The sequence below is a fragment of the Lucilia sericata genome, unplaced genomic scaffold (assembly GCF_015586225.1).
Source record: "Lucilia sericata isolate MDLA Ls3-8-SP2 unplaced genomic scaffold, ASM1558622v1 Contig000660F_arrow, whole genome shotgun sequence".
Classification (NCBI taxonomy): domain Eukaryota; kingdom Metazoa; phylum Arthropoda; class Insecta; order Diptera; family Calliphoridae; genus Lucilia; species Lucilia sericata.
The window spans coordinates 103,543-121,595 of record NW_023994665.1 but is presented as its reverse complement, the minus strand read 5'-3'; the positions used below and the strand labels follow the sequence as shown (position 1 = coordinate 121,595).

Sequence of the window (18,053 nt, the reverse complement as noted above, 5' to 3'; positions counted from 1 at the left end):
ACAGAATCCTAAAGGGATGTCTAAAAACGTAGTATATTTTGTATGTATAAAATATGTATACAAAACACTTTCACACACTCTCACATGTGTCAGTATGTCTTGTAATTGACACCTGTGCACTTGACTTTATTCCTCCATCAAAAATACAATTTAATTTTCCACTATAATTTTTTTATTCATTTCATTTTTTTTCTCTATTACAGACCCGCCTGTCATTTGTCAATTTTCCAAGCCTGGGAAACATTCCTACAAGAGGTTGAAACGGATTCACAAGCATCCAATGATGTGGCAAATGTTCTTTATAGACAGGTATGTACATATGTATGTGTGTGTATTTCTAAACATATCATGGCATATGTCTGTCTTTGACATAACACAGATTGTACACAAATTTTCTATTTACCCACTAGACTCTACACTCCTGCCATTCCACTATTCATACATATTATTTCATTTGTTTCTTTTATGCCATCAATGTGTCAATCAGTTGATTTTATCGAGAAATTATGTTTATGAGCTGTGAAACCTCAGTAACTTAAATACAATTTTCAATAGGTAAAACTTCAGATTTAGTCAATCAAATAGAAAATTTTTGATATCAAACTATTTGTATACATCAAACTGGTACTAATTTAATTGTATTTTGATTTTATGGGTTTTTGATATATATTTTTTGCTAACTTTTACATAAATGGATTTTCAATGAGTCTGTTTTACCAGTTGCTTGTTGGTTTGCTTGGCATTAAAGCTGCCACATTGTCAATTAATGTATATATTGATGGCATTATTGCTATTTTGTAGGAGATTTAGGTGTTACTATTAATTTGTATGGGGATTTTGTAACAATAGAACATATATTGTCATTTATGTATCTTTAATAGAAACTGAATGAAGTTTTTTTTTTGGTATTTTTCCTTTTCTGGTGAACTTTCTGAATTTTATAATTATAAAACATTAACTAAATTTATTATCGTTTTCTTCATATAAAACTTATGTAATTAACATTATTGCAATAAAAATAGATTTTTAGTCCTCTATTATCCTCATGGAAAGGTTTCACTTATATCTGGTATAACTATCATGTACTTTTATTTTCATTTGCCTACTTTTAGGATTTTTCCTTATAGCAGTAGCGTACATTTACAATTCGTTAAATGCCCAAGAATTCAAAATAAACTCATGCCCATCAAACAGTATCATTCAATTGCTGTGCTAATAATACATATAATTTTTAAATAAATTTCAAATGCAAATCAGAGATGGAAAATTCAGCAATATAGGACTTTTTTTCGTTCTTTTTAAAATGAATAGATTCCATACATTAATCCTATACTAGTCATTAGACTTGTTAATGGACTTCTTACTAGATCTGACAACAGTTTAGTCAATGGACTAGTCAGTAGACCACTTAATGAGCTGTGTAGTCAATAGACTAATAAGTCTATAAGATAGCTTATATAGCTATAAGATAGCTTATATAGCTATAAGATAGCTTATATACCAGTAACTGGGTAAGTCAATAGACGTACTAATAAACTAGTCAATATCAATGGGTTACGCAATAAACTAGTGAATAGACCACTGAATAAAATAGCGCATAGACTTGTAGATAGACTAGTCAATATAGCAGTAGATGGACTATTAAATATACCATTCAACAAACTAGCGAATATATTAGTAGTCCAGTTAATGGACTAGTCAATACAACCGTCAAAAAACTTATGGATATATGGAGCAGATAGATGGACCGTTCAATAGATAAGTCAATAAACTCGCTGATATACGAATAAGTTTGTTTATAGACCAATCAATTGACTATTCAATAGATCGGTAAATGGAGTAGTCAATAGATAAATTAATGGAGTAGTCAATAAATCATTCAATAGAGTAGTCAATAGACTAGCCTATGGAATAGTAAATAGTCCAGTCAATGGAGTAGTCTATAGATGAGTACATTTGTTTATAGACCAGTCAAAAGACTTGTCAATTGACTGGTCAATAGATTGGTCGGTCTATGGAGTATTCATTGGTCAATGGAGCCCTTAATAGACGGGTCAATGGAGAAGTCAATAGATCAGTCAATGGAATAGTCAATTGACTAATCTATGGAGTAGTAAGTAGGCCAGTCGATGGAGTAGTCAATGGCCTTGCAGATGAACTAGTTCATAGAGTAGAAGATGGTTAATAAACTAACTAATATACTGGTCAATAGATCAGTCTATGGAATAGTAAATAGACTAGTCAATAAACTAGTCAATTGACTAGTCAATAGATCGGTCTATGGAGTACTCATTAGACCAGTCAATGGAGCCTTTATTAGTCGGGTCAATGGAGAAGTCAATGGAGTAGTAAATAGACGACTACGTTTGTTTATAGACCAGTCAATAGACCGGTCATCAATAGATCGGTCAATTGAGTATTCATTAGACCAGTCAATGGAGTACTTAATAGAGCATTCAATGGAATAGTAAACAGATCAATTAATGGAAAAGTCAATAGATCAGTGAATGGAATAGTTAATTGACAAATTAATGGAGTAGTCAGTATACCAGTCGTTGGAGTAGTCAATAGACTTGCAGATTAAATAGCCCACAGAGTGGTTTATGGACTATTCAATATACTAGTCAATAAACTAACTAATAGACTAGTCAATAAAAGAGTTAAGACCAGTCAATTGCCTAATCAATAGGCTATAGATCTGGTAGACTAGTTAATAGAGAAGACAATATTCTAGCCCATAGTTTGTAAAATACACCAATTAATAAAGTAATGGATACTTCAGCCAATGAACTAGTCTATAGACTTATATATAGAGTACTTTATAGAGTAGCATATAAGCTATTCAACAGACCTATCAATAAACGAACTGATAGACGTCACAGTAGACTATATAATGGACAATAGACAAATCAATAGGTCAGCCAATAAAGTATATTGTAGACTTGTAAATGGACTAGTCATTAGAGCTATTAATAAGGTAGCAAATAATTAGTTACTAAACTAGTCAATATTCCAGTCAATATTTAGAGTAATCAACAGACATGCTAATAGTCTAGTCAACTGAATACTCAGTAAACTTGTCTATAGATTTGTATAAAGTCCATAGAGTAGTAGATGGACTATTCCATAGAACGGTCAATAAACTAACAATACACTTAATATTAAAACACTTTCAAAATTAAAAATGTCCATGCCTGATGCAAATCAAATAATAATGACATATAGTTGTGCATTATTAAGAGCTCTTCCTCTCTCTTCTCCCCACTAGCATTTCCATTAAATAGGGTTTTTTGTTGGTTAAATTTCATTGCTAAGTATTTCGTAAATTGTATATGCAATATAATCGATATTTTTTTGCAAATATTTTGCTGCAAATTATACTTGTAATTATTACAAAATAATTTTTTCCATTGTGGTCAATATGTATATATGTTTAATATGATTTTTATATTTATATAAATAGAGGTCAATTTTACTTAATTGTGGTTATAGTTATAAACTAATAAATATAATAAATTTAATTAAATTATTATACTATAGAGAATTATTTACAAAAATATAAATCTAATTAAAATGATACCATTGCGTATTACAATAAGGTCTTTTTTGATATGATAATGAAAATATTGTTAAATATTTTTTAATACATTAAACTTTATATAATAGTGTTATTAGGGTTTCCCTTAAATAAAAGTTTTTTTTGTTAAATTCAAATGTTTATGGAGTAAAATATATTTAATATTTTTTTATATTCATTTCATTTCTTTGTTATTAGTTTTTGTTAAAATTAATATTCTGTGTAAAAATATCCACAAACTCTACATGTTAAAGTTTCACAAAAAAAAAAAGACACATTACTCAACATGACATCATTCAGTGAAACAGGGCTATACAAACCTACACCAATGTAATAATAAAATGACACAAAAGAAATCACCATCATAAATTCCAAAACATTTGATTTTTATTGTTAAAGAAAAACACACATTATTTTTATCATAAAATTCCTGTTTCTTCAATTCATAAAAGTTCAATTTTATATAAGGCTTTTATTGTTCCTCTAACATGTATTGATATTAAAAATAAAATTTAATTCCTTTTTTTTTTCATACATTCAACCACTTTCTTTATTGATCAGGTGTCACGACCAATGCTCGATAAATCCTTTCATCGTAAAGTTCAAAGTCGAAAAATATTTACACACAGGGAGTCCTTTGAGACCATTATTGCAAAGACTGAAGAAAAATTATCAAAGGTGAGTAATAAAAAAAAAAAAACAAACAATACACTATGCTGCAAATAAATAACAATACATATAAAAAAATAAATATGTTTAAAAAGTATAAAACTACAACCATAACCATAAGAAAAAGAAAACAATAAACCAGAAAAATCATTCTTCAACACTTTATTTTAACACACGGAAGTGTATCAACGGAACAAAAGCAAAAAGAACAAAAATTAACTTTACTCCTGCCACAAACGTTGATGCATGAAATAAATTAAAGAAAAACACCAGCACATTCTCATGCAGAGAGAGGAAATAAAATCATGAAATTTAAGTTTTTTTAACAGGGTTTTTGAATACTGGATGTTTAGATAGATAGGTAGATAGATAGATAGATAGATAGATAGATAGATAGATAGATAGATAGATAGATAGATAGATAGATAGATAGATAGATAGATAGATAGATAGATAGATAGATAGATAGATAGATAGATAGATAGATAGATAGATAGATAGATAGATAGATAGATAGATAGATAGATAGATAGATAGATAGATAGCTCTTTACCTTTGTAAAAAACAGCTTTTACTATTTCTAGGAAAAAACTTTTAAGAAAATGCTTTTACTATTTCTAGAAAAAAGCTTTTGAGAAAAAGATTTAGCTTTTTAATAAAGGTTATGTTTTAAAAAATGCACCTGTTTTATATTCTTCACGAAAGCTTTACTATTTCAGAAAGAAAAATATCTTAATATTGTTCCTTTGATTAAAACGTTTTATTAAGAAAACATTTTTAGTGGTTTCCGAAAATTATTTTTAAAAAGATAGGAACAAGTTTTTATTACAAAAAGCTTTAGCTTTGTGATTAAGTTTCTTTTCTGGATAATTTTTTTTTTTGTATTTTTACAAAAGAAGCTTTTTTGATAAAAGAACTGTCCTAAAATACGTAATAAATTTCAATGGTTTTGGATAATTATTAAAGCTTTGTATAAACGAATATTTTTTTAAATTAAGCTTTTTAGAAAATCTTTTGCTAAAAAGAGCTTTTATTGATAAAAATTTAAAAAAGCTTTTATTTGGTTTCCGATAATATCCTTAAAAATATATAAATATAAATATCTTAATGTATAGAAAAACAGCTACGTGTCACAAAACCCTATAGCATTACTAACATATTTTAACACAGACGATGCCACAGCACACGCAGCAAGAACAATACACATATTGTTTTATACATATACAAATATTGATTGTATATATTGTATTAAAGACAAACTCCCTCTACCTTAAAAGGCGGGTTTCCCCCCTTGTTAAACGTACGAGAATGTGCAGCATAAAATATTTACAACATTTTTTTATAACATTTTTCTTTTTCTTTAATATTACTTTAAACTTAAATATATTTTTCTTCCTTTTCTTCTCTTTTTCTCTTTAAACAATCTTTATTGAACTTGTGGTACAGTGTCGCCTGGACTATAAGCAATGTTATATGTCACATCGTCAGAATCCTACACAACATTCGCTTACGGAATATATTGATGCTCATAATGCCTACGTGCAACAATTGCATGCCACAAATGCCATGTTGGAAACGTACAATTGTGAGACGGTGCCACAATTGATGCAAGAATTAGAAGAGATCCATAACGATTTATGCAGTATTATTGCCGATTCAATACAACAGGGTGCCGATGTTATATGCAACAAGGTGAGTTCAACAGACAGACATACATAGAATCATGTGCAAATACATATTCATTTAAACAAAAATGTTTGTGTATTTGTTTTGAAATAAAATTCCCATAAATGTAGTTTCTCTACCCAGAACTATTACTGCCACAAACATTCTACATGTATAATGGTTGATAGTGGCATGTATTTATTAGAAAGTATAATCTTGTTGTTGTGTTGATTTTATCGAAACTAGATGACACTGCAATGCAGTTGTTTTTGTTTTTATTTTGTTAAGAGAATACAGCTTACTGGTTGGATGCTTGGTTGGTTTTTTATTCTTCCTGCTTTGGCATCATGTTAGAGATACCTCTACATATTGTTGGGTCTCATATTTACATACATATGTGTGTATATATGTATGTACTTATACACACATTTGCTATCTCGTGTGAATCTAAATTGCTGCTTGTTTTTTATCTTTTGCACAAAATGCCAGTAAATACAAGTTTGTATACGAGTAGACAAAAGCAAAGTTCTTTGATTTATGTTTTCTTCTATCAATTTAATACATTTCGTTAGATTTGTATTATATGATGAAAAATGGAATGAGACCAAAAGAAAAGAAAATTGCTTACAAATATGAAAGTGGGTTTTGTTGGGTTAAAAGTTTCACATATTGATTTATGACACTTAAATTTAACATTACATTTTAGTAAGCTTTGCACAATGGCATGAAAAATGATGCTTTTACTGTGAAGTGGGAACGATTGTTACTTGATTTTCTTTTATCAATATTTGACAATCGAACGTGGAATGTCTATGTTAAGCAAGCAAGTTATATTGACTGATTATTGGGAGAAGAGCAGTCGATGGAGTTACTTAACTGTGTGTTTAGATTAATGTGTATTGTCGCTGTTATGCATATAAATGTTATTGGAAATAGAAGGTTTAGCTTATCAGTAGACAATTGCTTTTAGTTACGTGTTTGGTATTGGGGTAAAGCATGCTTCAACTTAAGTGATGTTGGGTAATAACATTAATGGTTTGATTTAACTTTGTCATGCAAGTATAAATGGAAAAAATCATTTTTGATAAGTTTTGGTATTAGATAGTTTAAATATGAGCTTGAATACACTTCTCTGCTGAAGGTTGTCACAAATGGTAGATATATTTTATATGACATTTTGACTCAGATCAATTTAGAAGTTCACACTAGGGGAAGTAAAAAACGTTTCCATCCCTGATTTTAGCTGTTAACTTCTTGCAAAGAAGCAGCATGTTGTAGTTATTTTCACTGTGTTTCGGTATGTAATGACAGAGACAGACAGACAGACATATGGACGGACGGACAGACGGCTTAATCGATATTAGTATACTTTAAAGTGGGTATAGGACCATTAATTCTATTCGTTACAAACATTAGCACAGATCCTATATACCCTCATTCCTAAAGTGGTGTAGGGTATAATTTAATTTAACAAATATATAGACGGACAAACAGACGTTTGTCCGTCTATAAGGATGAAAACAAACGATATAACAAAAAAAGTACAAAAATAATTTCCTGTCCACTAATATAGAATGTCTTTCTCACATATCAAAATTTTCTTACTTATAGTATAGTCCATGTCTTTTATTCATAACCAAAATTGTCACTTTCTTATCAAACTATAATTCAAAACATCAAATCAACATAAACTATAGTTGCTCAATTTATGGTCCCATAGAATGTTGATTATTCCTTGAATTATTTTAATAACGAACCTTTTTTATTAAGTATGATGTGCCCTTGGAAATATTGAATTGAATATTTTTACCTTTTTGGGAAAATAATCAAAACCACTGTGGAATGTGTGTAAGTAAGTACGTATGTTTCTATATGTAGGAGTAAGGGTGCTATTCGATAAGTTGTTATTTTATTTTGTATAATTTTACATAAATATTGGGCAACATTCTTGCCAGTAGTTTTTGGGAGGTGTCAATGTAGCCATTTTTGATAATACAGATCAACAATTTCATGGATTCGAGTTTTGCTCTTCTTTACCAGAGTCTCAGGTGGGAATTAATCTCTTAATCTTTGGAATGATATACTAAGACACTACCAACTAACCTGCAGAAGTCATTGGGATATTTTGTAGTTCTGGTAGTCGTTACTTTACGAATCCAAAGTAATCTGAATAATTACTTAAAACATTTTTTCTTTACTGTCTTTAGAAATAGTCACCCTCCAAAAGAGGAAATTGTAGACTTTCTGTTTTTTTAACCTGGAGTAAATCTACAGCAAATAAAACCACTTGTTGTGAGTAGTCTCTGCGAACTGCTGGGTTCTCTTTAGTCTGGATTATACAATGCGAGTGTAGGTTTTTTATATGTGCGTCTTTGTTTGTAGATTTATGTAAATGTAAACACTTGTCTTACTGTTACTTACACACTTGATCCTTTTCTTATGTTGTTGTTGTTTTATCTATGTATTTGTTTGTTTATGTATATTTTTAGCTGTTGTTATAGGACTGCCGTTACTTTGGCTTTCTTCCGTACGTTGTTTATTTTAACATCATGACTTGAGGATATATTTTCTTTTCCCCAAACAGTATTTCTTGCATACGCACCAATGCTAATTGTTAGCTCGTTATACTAATAAACAATATTAACAATAACTAGGCTTTGAGTTGTTTTTTTTTCTCTTAAACATTTTCCTTTAAGATTTTGCAAAGTTATTGATGCTTTTAGGAGAGTAATTTCATACGGAACAAGTAAGAATTTATAGTCGGGCCGACTATATAGAAGAGTATGTGCCAAATTTCATCAAATTATTTGAAAATTGCGACCAGTAGTGTGCACAAGGTTTACATGGATGGAAGGACGGACGGACAGACGGACATATCTAAATCGACTCAGAAAGTAATTCTGAGCCGATTGGTATACTTTAAGGTAGGTGTAGGATAAATATTTTGGGATGTTACAAACATCAGCACAAGCTGGTGAACTGCAAACAGCTTGCTATCCTACCTTCAGGGAGTAGCATGGCTGAACGCAGTGAGGAAATTTTGCCTGTCGTGGCAAGCACCTTATCAGCTGCACAAGCCTCAGCTGGTACGCCAGCAAACACCTTCCCACTATAGTGGTGAAGGGTATAAAAACTGCTTTATAAACCTTTGATAACTAAATACAGATATAAGTTATTACTTCCACTACGTTTTTATTAAAGTTACCAAAATTCCTCTAATAAACCATTGATATCTCTACTATTCATTTATAATTTCAAAAGTTAGTAGCTAATCAGTATTTTAGGGCGCGGTAGATTGTTCATAGCCATTTTCCTTTAAAATATTTAGTTTTATTTAATATTATAATAACTAAACAAACTTGGTTGTAGTGCTGGTGTTTGTGGTTTTTTGTACATTTGTAATCTTTTACACATGCAACTTAAAGCTACACCACCTACCGTTAGACATGCTTTATGGTGCATTGTAAATTTACCACATACAAGTATGTCAATGTGTTAGAATCATATTACTTTTTAGCAATCCAATGAACTAATTACACATTAGAAACTTCAATAAAACACTCATTGCACTATCAGGCGCTAGTGTAATCACTAGTGATTCCTGTTGAAACTAATTGCTTTCTTGTCTGATAACTTTATTAACTTGTTTACTATAGGCTATCATTTGCCTTACTTACAATTTAAAGAGTAGCTAGTTTAGACTGTCAACTCACTACTTTAATGTATACTAGTGCTCTAAAAGGTATATAGTAGTGTATTACTTAATCTTGTTTGTTTTACTGTTTGCTACTAAGTATTGTAGTTGTTGTTGCATTTAATTGTCGTTCTTACTTAAGATAATATTCTACAGGGAATTTGACTTAATGTTTTATCAATATAAAGCCATTAATTAAATGTAGACTCCCTTGTGTATGTGTGTGTTTGTACGTGGTTGCAAATTACACAAATAATACGACACTTCGTAAAAGTTTGTGGCACTCACACACATTAAACAAGATTCCCACAAACATTTGCATTTACAATTTACACGTTTGAAATAAGATCTTAACAGAGTTTTAAAAGAATTGTTTGCATTTAAAGATAAAAATATTTTAAAATTATAAACATAACATAAAAAGTTTTCTGTGCTAAAGGATTTTTCCAAAAAACTTTTTAAGATTTCTTTATTCCACTTGAAAAAAATTAATTCTTTTACAGATATGCCAAGCCTGCTAGATACTTTTTAACATTTTCATCCTTTAACAGCTTTATGTTAATGCTTACATATATGTATGTAATTTTGTTGTTGTTGTATATAATTTTATTAATTAATTTATACAAAATACAAAGTGGGTTATATGTACATATGTATGTGTATTACTTGTGTTCTACAGTGTTGCGAATGGAATAAATTAAAAAAATATTTTCACATTTGCATTTTATTCAACACATGATTATGTAAATTTTGCTACAATTTCTACATATATTTTATACAGTTATTTAAGGTTCGATTTTGTGTCTTTTAACATGTAAATAATGTCTGAAAAACTTTAAAATTTTACAACTATTTAGAATACTTTTGTCCTCCCTCCCCGCTAAATAGTTAGTTGTTTTGCCTTTTAGCTTAAACTATTTTTAAAAATCCTTTATCGTCACTAAATGCAAATGTACTACGAATGACAATACCCAGTACCTAAATACCCCTTTAGCTGTTTGTGTTTTTAATAAAATTATCACTACTAACGATGACACAATAATACACAATTTCTTTATTACCACAATAATCCAGCCGACCAGCCAGCTGTGTTCAATGCAGCCATCCATTTAAGTCATCCTTGCATTCTTTAACCATATTCATATACATTTCTATTATTAACTATACTCTCTCTTTCTTTCTGTGATTTTTTTCGTTTCAGGCTTCGGATCAGGCAAAACGTTACAATAGCCTGACAACACAATGTACAACGATTTCACCTGTACAGGATTTAACAAACTTTGTGCGTATTCTCCCACCAATTACGGCCCAACTACAAAAGGCACCCAAAAGGCCATTTGTACCACCACAGCCGGCGGCAGGTGAACAGGATGATAATGGTGAATATAATGTGAGTATGGGGAAAGTGAGAAAAAAATGCAATGATTATGTTACTAAAATTGTTGTTGTTTTTGTTATTGTGGGTAGGTAATTACAGTGGTGTGTTAAGAAATAGAAGTTGTTCATTTCAAATAAATGTTGTTTAAAAACATTTTTGTGTAATGAATTAATCAAAAGTGCATTTTTATGGAAAAAGTGCAAAATTTTTTTTCTGTGGTTTTAGTTGAAAATTGTATTTTTTTGAACTATATAATTTTAAGTGAAAAATTTATTATGAAAAACATGCATTTTTATTTGAAAAACTAATTTTCTTGTAAAAAATGCATTTTTGGTGTGAAAAAGCACTTATGTTGTAAAAAGTGCACTTTTATCTGAAATGCATTTTTTAGTGAAAAATGGATTTTTGTGTTAAAATGCATGTTACGTGAAAAAAGCACTTTTGTGTGGAAAGTGCACTTTTATCTGAAAATGCATTTTTATGTGAAAAGTGCACTTTTATATGAAAAATGTATTTTTATGTGAAAAATTAAGTTTTATGTTAAAAATGCACTTTTGTGTGAAAAATGCATTTTATGTGAAAAAGACACATTTGTGTGAAAAGCGCACTTATCATTTTTCGCAAATAAAAATGCATTTTTTGTGAAAAATTCATATATTTGTAAAAAATGCATTTTGTGTAAAAAATACCTTTTTATGTGAAAAATGCCTTTTTATATGAAAAATGCATTTTAATGTAAAAAATACCTTTTTATGTGAAAAATGTATTTTTATATGAAAAATTTATTTTTATTGTGAAAAATGCATTTTAATGTGTATTTTTATGTGAAAAGTGCATTTTTATGAGAAAAATGCAATTTAATGTGAAAAATGCACTTTCATCTGAAACATGCATTTTTTAGGTGAAAAAGGCACTTTGGTGTTAAAAGTGCACTTTTATCTGAAAATGCATTTTTATGTGAAAAATTCATTTTAATGTGAAATTATGCATTTTTGTGTAAAAAAAAAAATTTTATGTGAAAATGCACTTTTATGAAAAACATGCACTTTTATTTGAAAAATTATATTAATTTTTATAAGAAAAATGCATTTTAATGTGAAATAATGCATTTTCTTTTAAAAAAATTCATTTTCGTGCAAAAAATGCATTTTTGTTACAAAATGCCTTCAATTTCATTTTAAGGCGAAAAATGCATTTTTATATGAAAAATGAACTTTTAAGTGAAAATTGTTCTTGTAAAAAATGCATTTTTGTATGAAAGACGTTTGAAAATTGAACTAAATTTTCTTTTATTTAAGAAAATTCTGTGCTATTTTTTAAAACACCACTGTAACAATTATTACTGTCTGTTCAATTTATATATTTTTCTTGTTATTATTGTTTTTCTAATAATATTTTCACTCTCTCCTTCTCTTCGCTTACGCTTTAAAAAAATATAAACAGGAAATAACACCAATTTTACGCAATGAGTTGGTATTTGATCGTCATTCATCCGTATCATTACGTTTGGCATTGGAATCATTGAAACGGGAAGCGTTAGATTTGGAAATGCAAATACGACAGCTGCAGGTAATTATTAAACTAAGAACAATGGTTATTGCCATCATCATCATCATCATCATGTTCCATTGTGTGGTTGTAAATTAATGTTGCATTAAATCCTTTTTACAGGATGCCATTGATGTTTTAAATCGCAATCAAATACGCGGCATTGAGGGACAACTGTATAATAAAGTCAACGAAACACAAGAAGATCTTCTAATGAATAAATTTGATTTACGCGCCAAACAACTACATCTAGCAGCGATACGTGCACAGGTAAGTGTTATTGTTTTAAAAGAAAACTTGTTATATTTCACGGTTAGTATAACTAAGTGTAGTGTCCTTAGTTATTTTTTATTATTTTTTTATATTATTTAGTTACCTTTTTATTGTCATTTTTCTAAGTAGTTTACTTTATTTTATTTCTCTTGTATTATTGTTATTTTTGTGTTATAAAGATTATGACCGGGAGCATTTAGTATGCTTTAGTTTATTGTCTTTTGTAGGTTATTTAGTAAAGATAATAATGGGGGGAAGTTATTTGCTGGATTATTTTTTCCACTTTTTCACTATATTTAGTTCCTTAAGTGTTTTAGTAGTTTTATTAGGAAAGCAGTGTTAGTTAATAGCTTAATTTAAAAATAAATTTATCTTACATTAATGATGTTCCACTATAAGCCGATTTATAAAACTCAGCTTATTTTCCATCATTTACTACAAGATATTAACTACTCATCATCATTTCCTTTCAATTGATATACAAAAGTTTAACACACTTTTTCCCTTAGCATACCTTAAGGTGCAGGCAAGCCAGAAAAAGTTCTCTTAAAAGCGTCAAAAATTAATAACTCTATAGCTCAAGTGTTGTTTTGTTTTAAACTTCCTCACGGCAATCATGTTGCAAGTTAAACAAATTGTGCTTCATAAACAGTTAAAGTTGGTAAAGTTTTTTATGTAGTTTTTAATTCTCTTTTCTACACTGGCAACAAATTTTTTTCTTTCATTTTATACTATTGTTGTTGCAATGAGTTTCTAAGTATATATTGTATTCAGTTGTCAGCACAGTTGTTGTTGTTATATATACATATAAAGTAAATTTTACTTGCACATTTATGCCCAAAAGGTTTTTCAATGGTTTTATCTCAACATAGTTTTTTTTTATAATTATTTACATAAATTTATGGTTGTATGGGTTGTATAGTTTTATCGAGCAAGAAATGTAAAATAAATAAAAGTTTTTCAAGAATCTATGGAAATGAGTTGGAATTAGTTTAAGTTTTATTTAAGTCGCCTACAGTTGCAATAGATTTAACTATATTTAGTTTCTTTTTTAGTTTTATTTTATATTATGTAGGATTATTTATAAAGATTGAAACTAAAGATGATAATTGTAATATTAATGGGGGTAGAAATGGCAGGAAGTAAAAGATAATTAAATAGTGCATAATAATATAAATGTCGTATATTTTTAAACAATTTATAAAGAGTTTATGTAAAGTCTTACAGATAAATGAAAAATTTGTCTGAGAGGAAATTAAATCTTATTTTGTTTAAAAACTTAAAAACTCTGATGAATGATTTCATTTGATGTTATTTATTTTAAATAAGTTTTATTGAATGTGAAAGATAAACAAAAATACCAGAAAAAGGTTTTTGTTTTTTCCCTTTTTGAGTCAAAAATTACATACACTTGTGTTTGTGCTAGTCCTACTCCTATTTTAGGGTGTAATAATCAACTTATAGGCACTTGCTGCGTTGCTTGATTTATGTCTGTCTATCCATCGCACTTTTTGGGATAATTTAATGATAATTTTATTGTTATTAATGATTTGCTATTAGTTAGTCAGTTACGTAGTTAGTTAGTTAGTTGGTTGGTTAGTTAGGTAGTTAGTTAGTTAGTTAGTTAGTTAGTTAGTTAGTTAGTTAGTTAGTTAGTTAGTTAGTTAGTTAGTTAGTTAGTTAGTTAGTTAGTTAGTTAGTTAGTTAGTTAGTTAGTTAGTTAGTTAGTTAGTTAGTTAGCAGTTTAGCAGTGTCTCTGCTGGGAATCGAACCCACGACCTCTGGTCTAACAGTTTACAATGGGCGGTACCGTGAGCGTGGCACCTTCCTTACATTTTTTGGAAATTCTTTAGTATCAATGTAATTATTTAATAAAAAATAGGCGCACTTGCAATAAAGGGCTTGGCACCTCTCATTTTAATTAAAAAGAAAAATGTTTATATCTGAGAAATTATTGCAGATAAAATTCTCCAATTTCGTACTTAATACTTCGATATCCATATGAACACTTGAAGAAAAAGATGGCGGGTTGCCAATGCGGAGCTAGGCACCTCCCATAGCTATTATATACAAAAATTCGTATATCTGTTAAACTATTAGAGGTAAAATTTTCAAATTCTCTATGTATTGAACGTGTGGAAAACATTGGTTAACTTGCAATAGAGGGCGTGGCACATCCCATATAACTTAAATAGAAGAATTAAATATCTGTGAAACTATTAGAAGTAGAATCTTTAAATTTTGCATGGGTAACATTTAAGTCTATACTAACGTATGTGAAAAATGGGTGAACTTCTTGTTGTTGGTTTGGCAGCTTCCATATGAAAAGAGTTTTCATTTATATTGTTTTTAGGGTAGCAAAGCACTCTGCTATTTTATTTATATAAACATAAATCCGTCCAACATATTTGATCGTAGCTCCCATAGAAAGTCTCTTTTTGTAGAAAATTTTCTTTAAAAAAGTTAACTTTTTCGCTAGGTTTCGTATTTGTTCACATTTTGTCTGCCTGTGGCATTTTTGATTCACCTAAAGTAGGGTATGGTTGCGTATACGTGATAAATAATAATGACATAATATTTCACATACGGCTCTTTTTTTGTAGAAAATTTTCTTTAAAAAAGTTAACTTTTTCGCTAGGTTTCGTATTTGTTCACATTTTGTCGGCCTGTGGCATTTTTGATTCACCTAAAGTAGGGTATGGTTGCGTATACGTGATAAATAATAATGACATAATATTTCACATACGGCTTAGAGTACAGATTTTCATGAAACATACAGAATTTGATCTTGAAATGACAATAAATAAAGTACATACTTCCATTGCAATCACAGGACTTTATAAGTGGGAGAAATATCTAATAAAAATTAAACCATTTTGAAGCAATCAACAGAAATAAAGCCGAATCAACTAGCCATTCTTGAATTCAATGTCTTTGTTCATAATTACTAATGGGTTTTTAATATATAAGAGTTTCTTAGCTAAAACTAGAACCCCTTTTAATGTATAAGATTTTATAAAGCATACCTAAAAAGTTCACAAATTCTGTAGCAAAAACAATTTAAGCTTTCTTAATAACTTTCAAAAAGCTTAACATGTTATGTGATGTTATGTTATGAACATTGAAAAAAGCTTTTAATAAACTGTTATATTTCCTAAAAGTTTTCTAGAAGCTAACTTTATCAACAAACTTAAAGCTCTTATTAGGCTGTTATATTTCCTATAAACTTTTGCAGCATATAACAAAAAAGTTCTAGAGAACAAAACTTTGCTACTGAGCTTTTTGTGCTAAATTATTTATTAACCATGTTAGCAACAGGTTACAGCATACAAAACAACTTTTAATGCCAAACCCACAGCTGATTGTATAAGTTTTAACTAAATACCTATTGACCTAAAGAAATTACAAAATAAAACCAAAAAGAAAGCTTAAACAGCTGTCACTGTGACAGTTGCTAAAGAGCATGTGCCCTTTTTTTCTAAAAAAAAAAAAGAAGAAAACAGAACAAATGTAAAGAAAACTGTCAAAAACTGTTTTATTGCACAAAAGAAAAGAAAAAAAACAAAAATTTTGGGAGTCTGTAATGAACAATGAATATAGTTTTTTTAGTTTAGTGGCAAGTGAGCAAACGAAAGGTCATAGAAATTATAGTAATAAAAACATATTTAAGCCAGAGTGTTGATAATTATTATTAAAACTAGTGAATGAAACTAAGAAAGCTGCTTATAAATACCACAAATTGTTTAGATTTTTATAACGAATATATTTTTATTAACAAAAAGTTGTTTCTTTTTTTTTATGAAAGAGAGGTAAAGCAAGAAAATTTCCAAAAGTTTTTTGATAACAAACAGATTTTTCCTGTCCAAGGACTTTTAGTAAAGTGGAAGTGAAAGTTTAAGTAAAACTTGCCATGTTTTCTAGTTAAACAATTGTTAAGTTTTGGCCAGAAAGTTTATTATCTGAAAATAAGCCTTAATAAAGCAACTAAAACGCACAATATTTAATTAAATAACACTTTTATCTAAATTTGTTGTTAAAAAGAAAATAGAAATATTGTAAAATTACTGTTTATAGAAAATTACCAAAAAAACAATAAAAAAATCATTGTTATCCTTACAAGTTGCCTTAAGGTGGGTTTAATTTACATTAGACAAAAGCTAAAGAGCGAAAATAACACACTCTCTTGCTTACACAGGAAAAAAACAACTCACCTCTCCAATAATTACAAAGCAAATGGTGTAAAAATAACAGTAAATGCCTAAGCAAGAGAGCGAGAGCAAGTGTTATAATTTTCAATTAGCAAGTGTGAGAGTGTAAAAGAAAACAAAAATACCAGTGTGTATGTATGTGTGTGTTTCAACAAACAGTGAATAAAAGTCGTTTAAATGAATTGAAACGAATCAGTCACGTGCTGATTTTACATCGACAACAACTTAACGCGCGCTCAATATTCAACAGAAAATTAAAGAATTAAATGAAAAAAGAAAGAAAACAAGAAAATCACTAACCCACAACAACAACAATAATAATAATAAAAAAACTGCCGTGTCTACATGTTATCTATACAATAATACAAATTGTTGTTGCTCGAACAAAAGCAATTCGTATTTGCTGTTATTGTTGTTTCGGTTGCTGCTGCTGTGTGTGTATATGTGTGTTTGAATGTGCGTGAATTGCGAAAATTTGTGAATGAATGAATTTCTTGTTGTTCATTGTGTGCGAGTGTGTGCTTTTATTCACAACAGGAAACGGAAAGCTAGACTACACTCAAACAAAACGTAAATATAAAAGAAATTGTCTTAGGTCTTGTTAAATAAACGGAATTAAAGACAAAAAAAAAAAAAATAAAATAATTTCAAACTCTAACGCCTCGAGTAGATAAAATAATAAAGCAAAAAATTCTTTAAATATTAAATAAATATAAATAAACGAATATGATATTAAATTAAACTAAAATTTATGTTAAAAAATTTAATAAATATCTTAAACAAAACGCACAATTCCACCAACAGCCTTTTTTTGTAAACAAGCATTAACTACCGAAATAATTACAATTACAACGTTTGTTATAAAATTAAATTTAATTAAATAAATCTTAAAATAAACGTAAAAATAATCATAAATTGTTGTTAAATATATCATCTAAATAAATAACTACTAGGAATCTCTTATAATAATCTTTATAAATAACAAAATATATAATTTTTTTTTAATATTCACCTCAATTTACCTTGTTAAACTTAACTTCT

The 18,053-nt window shown here is 28.8% G+C and overlaps 1 protein-coding gene across 2 annotated transcripts in view; it reads left to right on the top strand.

Annotated features, from left to right (window-relative positions):
- LOC119607140 overlaps positions 1-18,053 on the top strand; it is a 137,843-nt gene that overhangs the window by 78,359 nt on the left and 41,431 nt on the right. For both annotated transcript variants that reach the window (XM_037960933.1, XM_037960932.1), the window contains 6 exons: positions 204-309; positions 4,139-4,255; positions 5,693-5,938; positions 10,807-10,995; positions 12,427-12,552; positions 12,655-12,801. In XM_037960933.1, the coding sequence (XP_037816861.1) occupies positions 204-309; positions 4,139-4,255; positions 5,693-5,938; positions 10,807-10,995; positions 12,427-12,552; positions 12,655-12,801 (931 nt within the window). The remainder of the gene's footprint in view (positions 1-203; positions 310-4,138; positions 4,256-5,692; positions 5,939-10,806; positions 10,996-12,426; positions 12,553-12,654; positions 12,802-18,053) is intronic.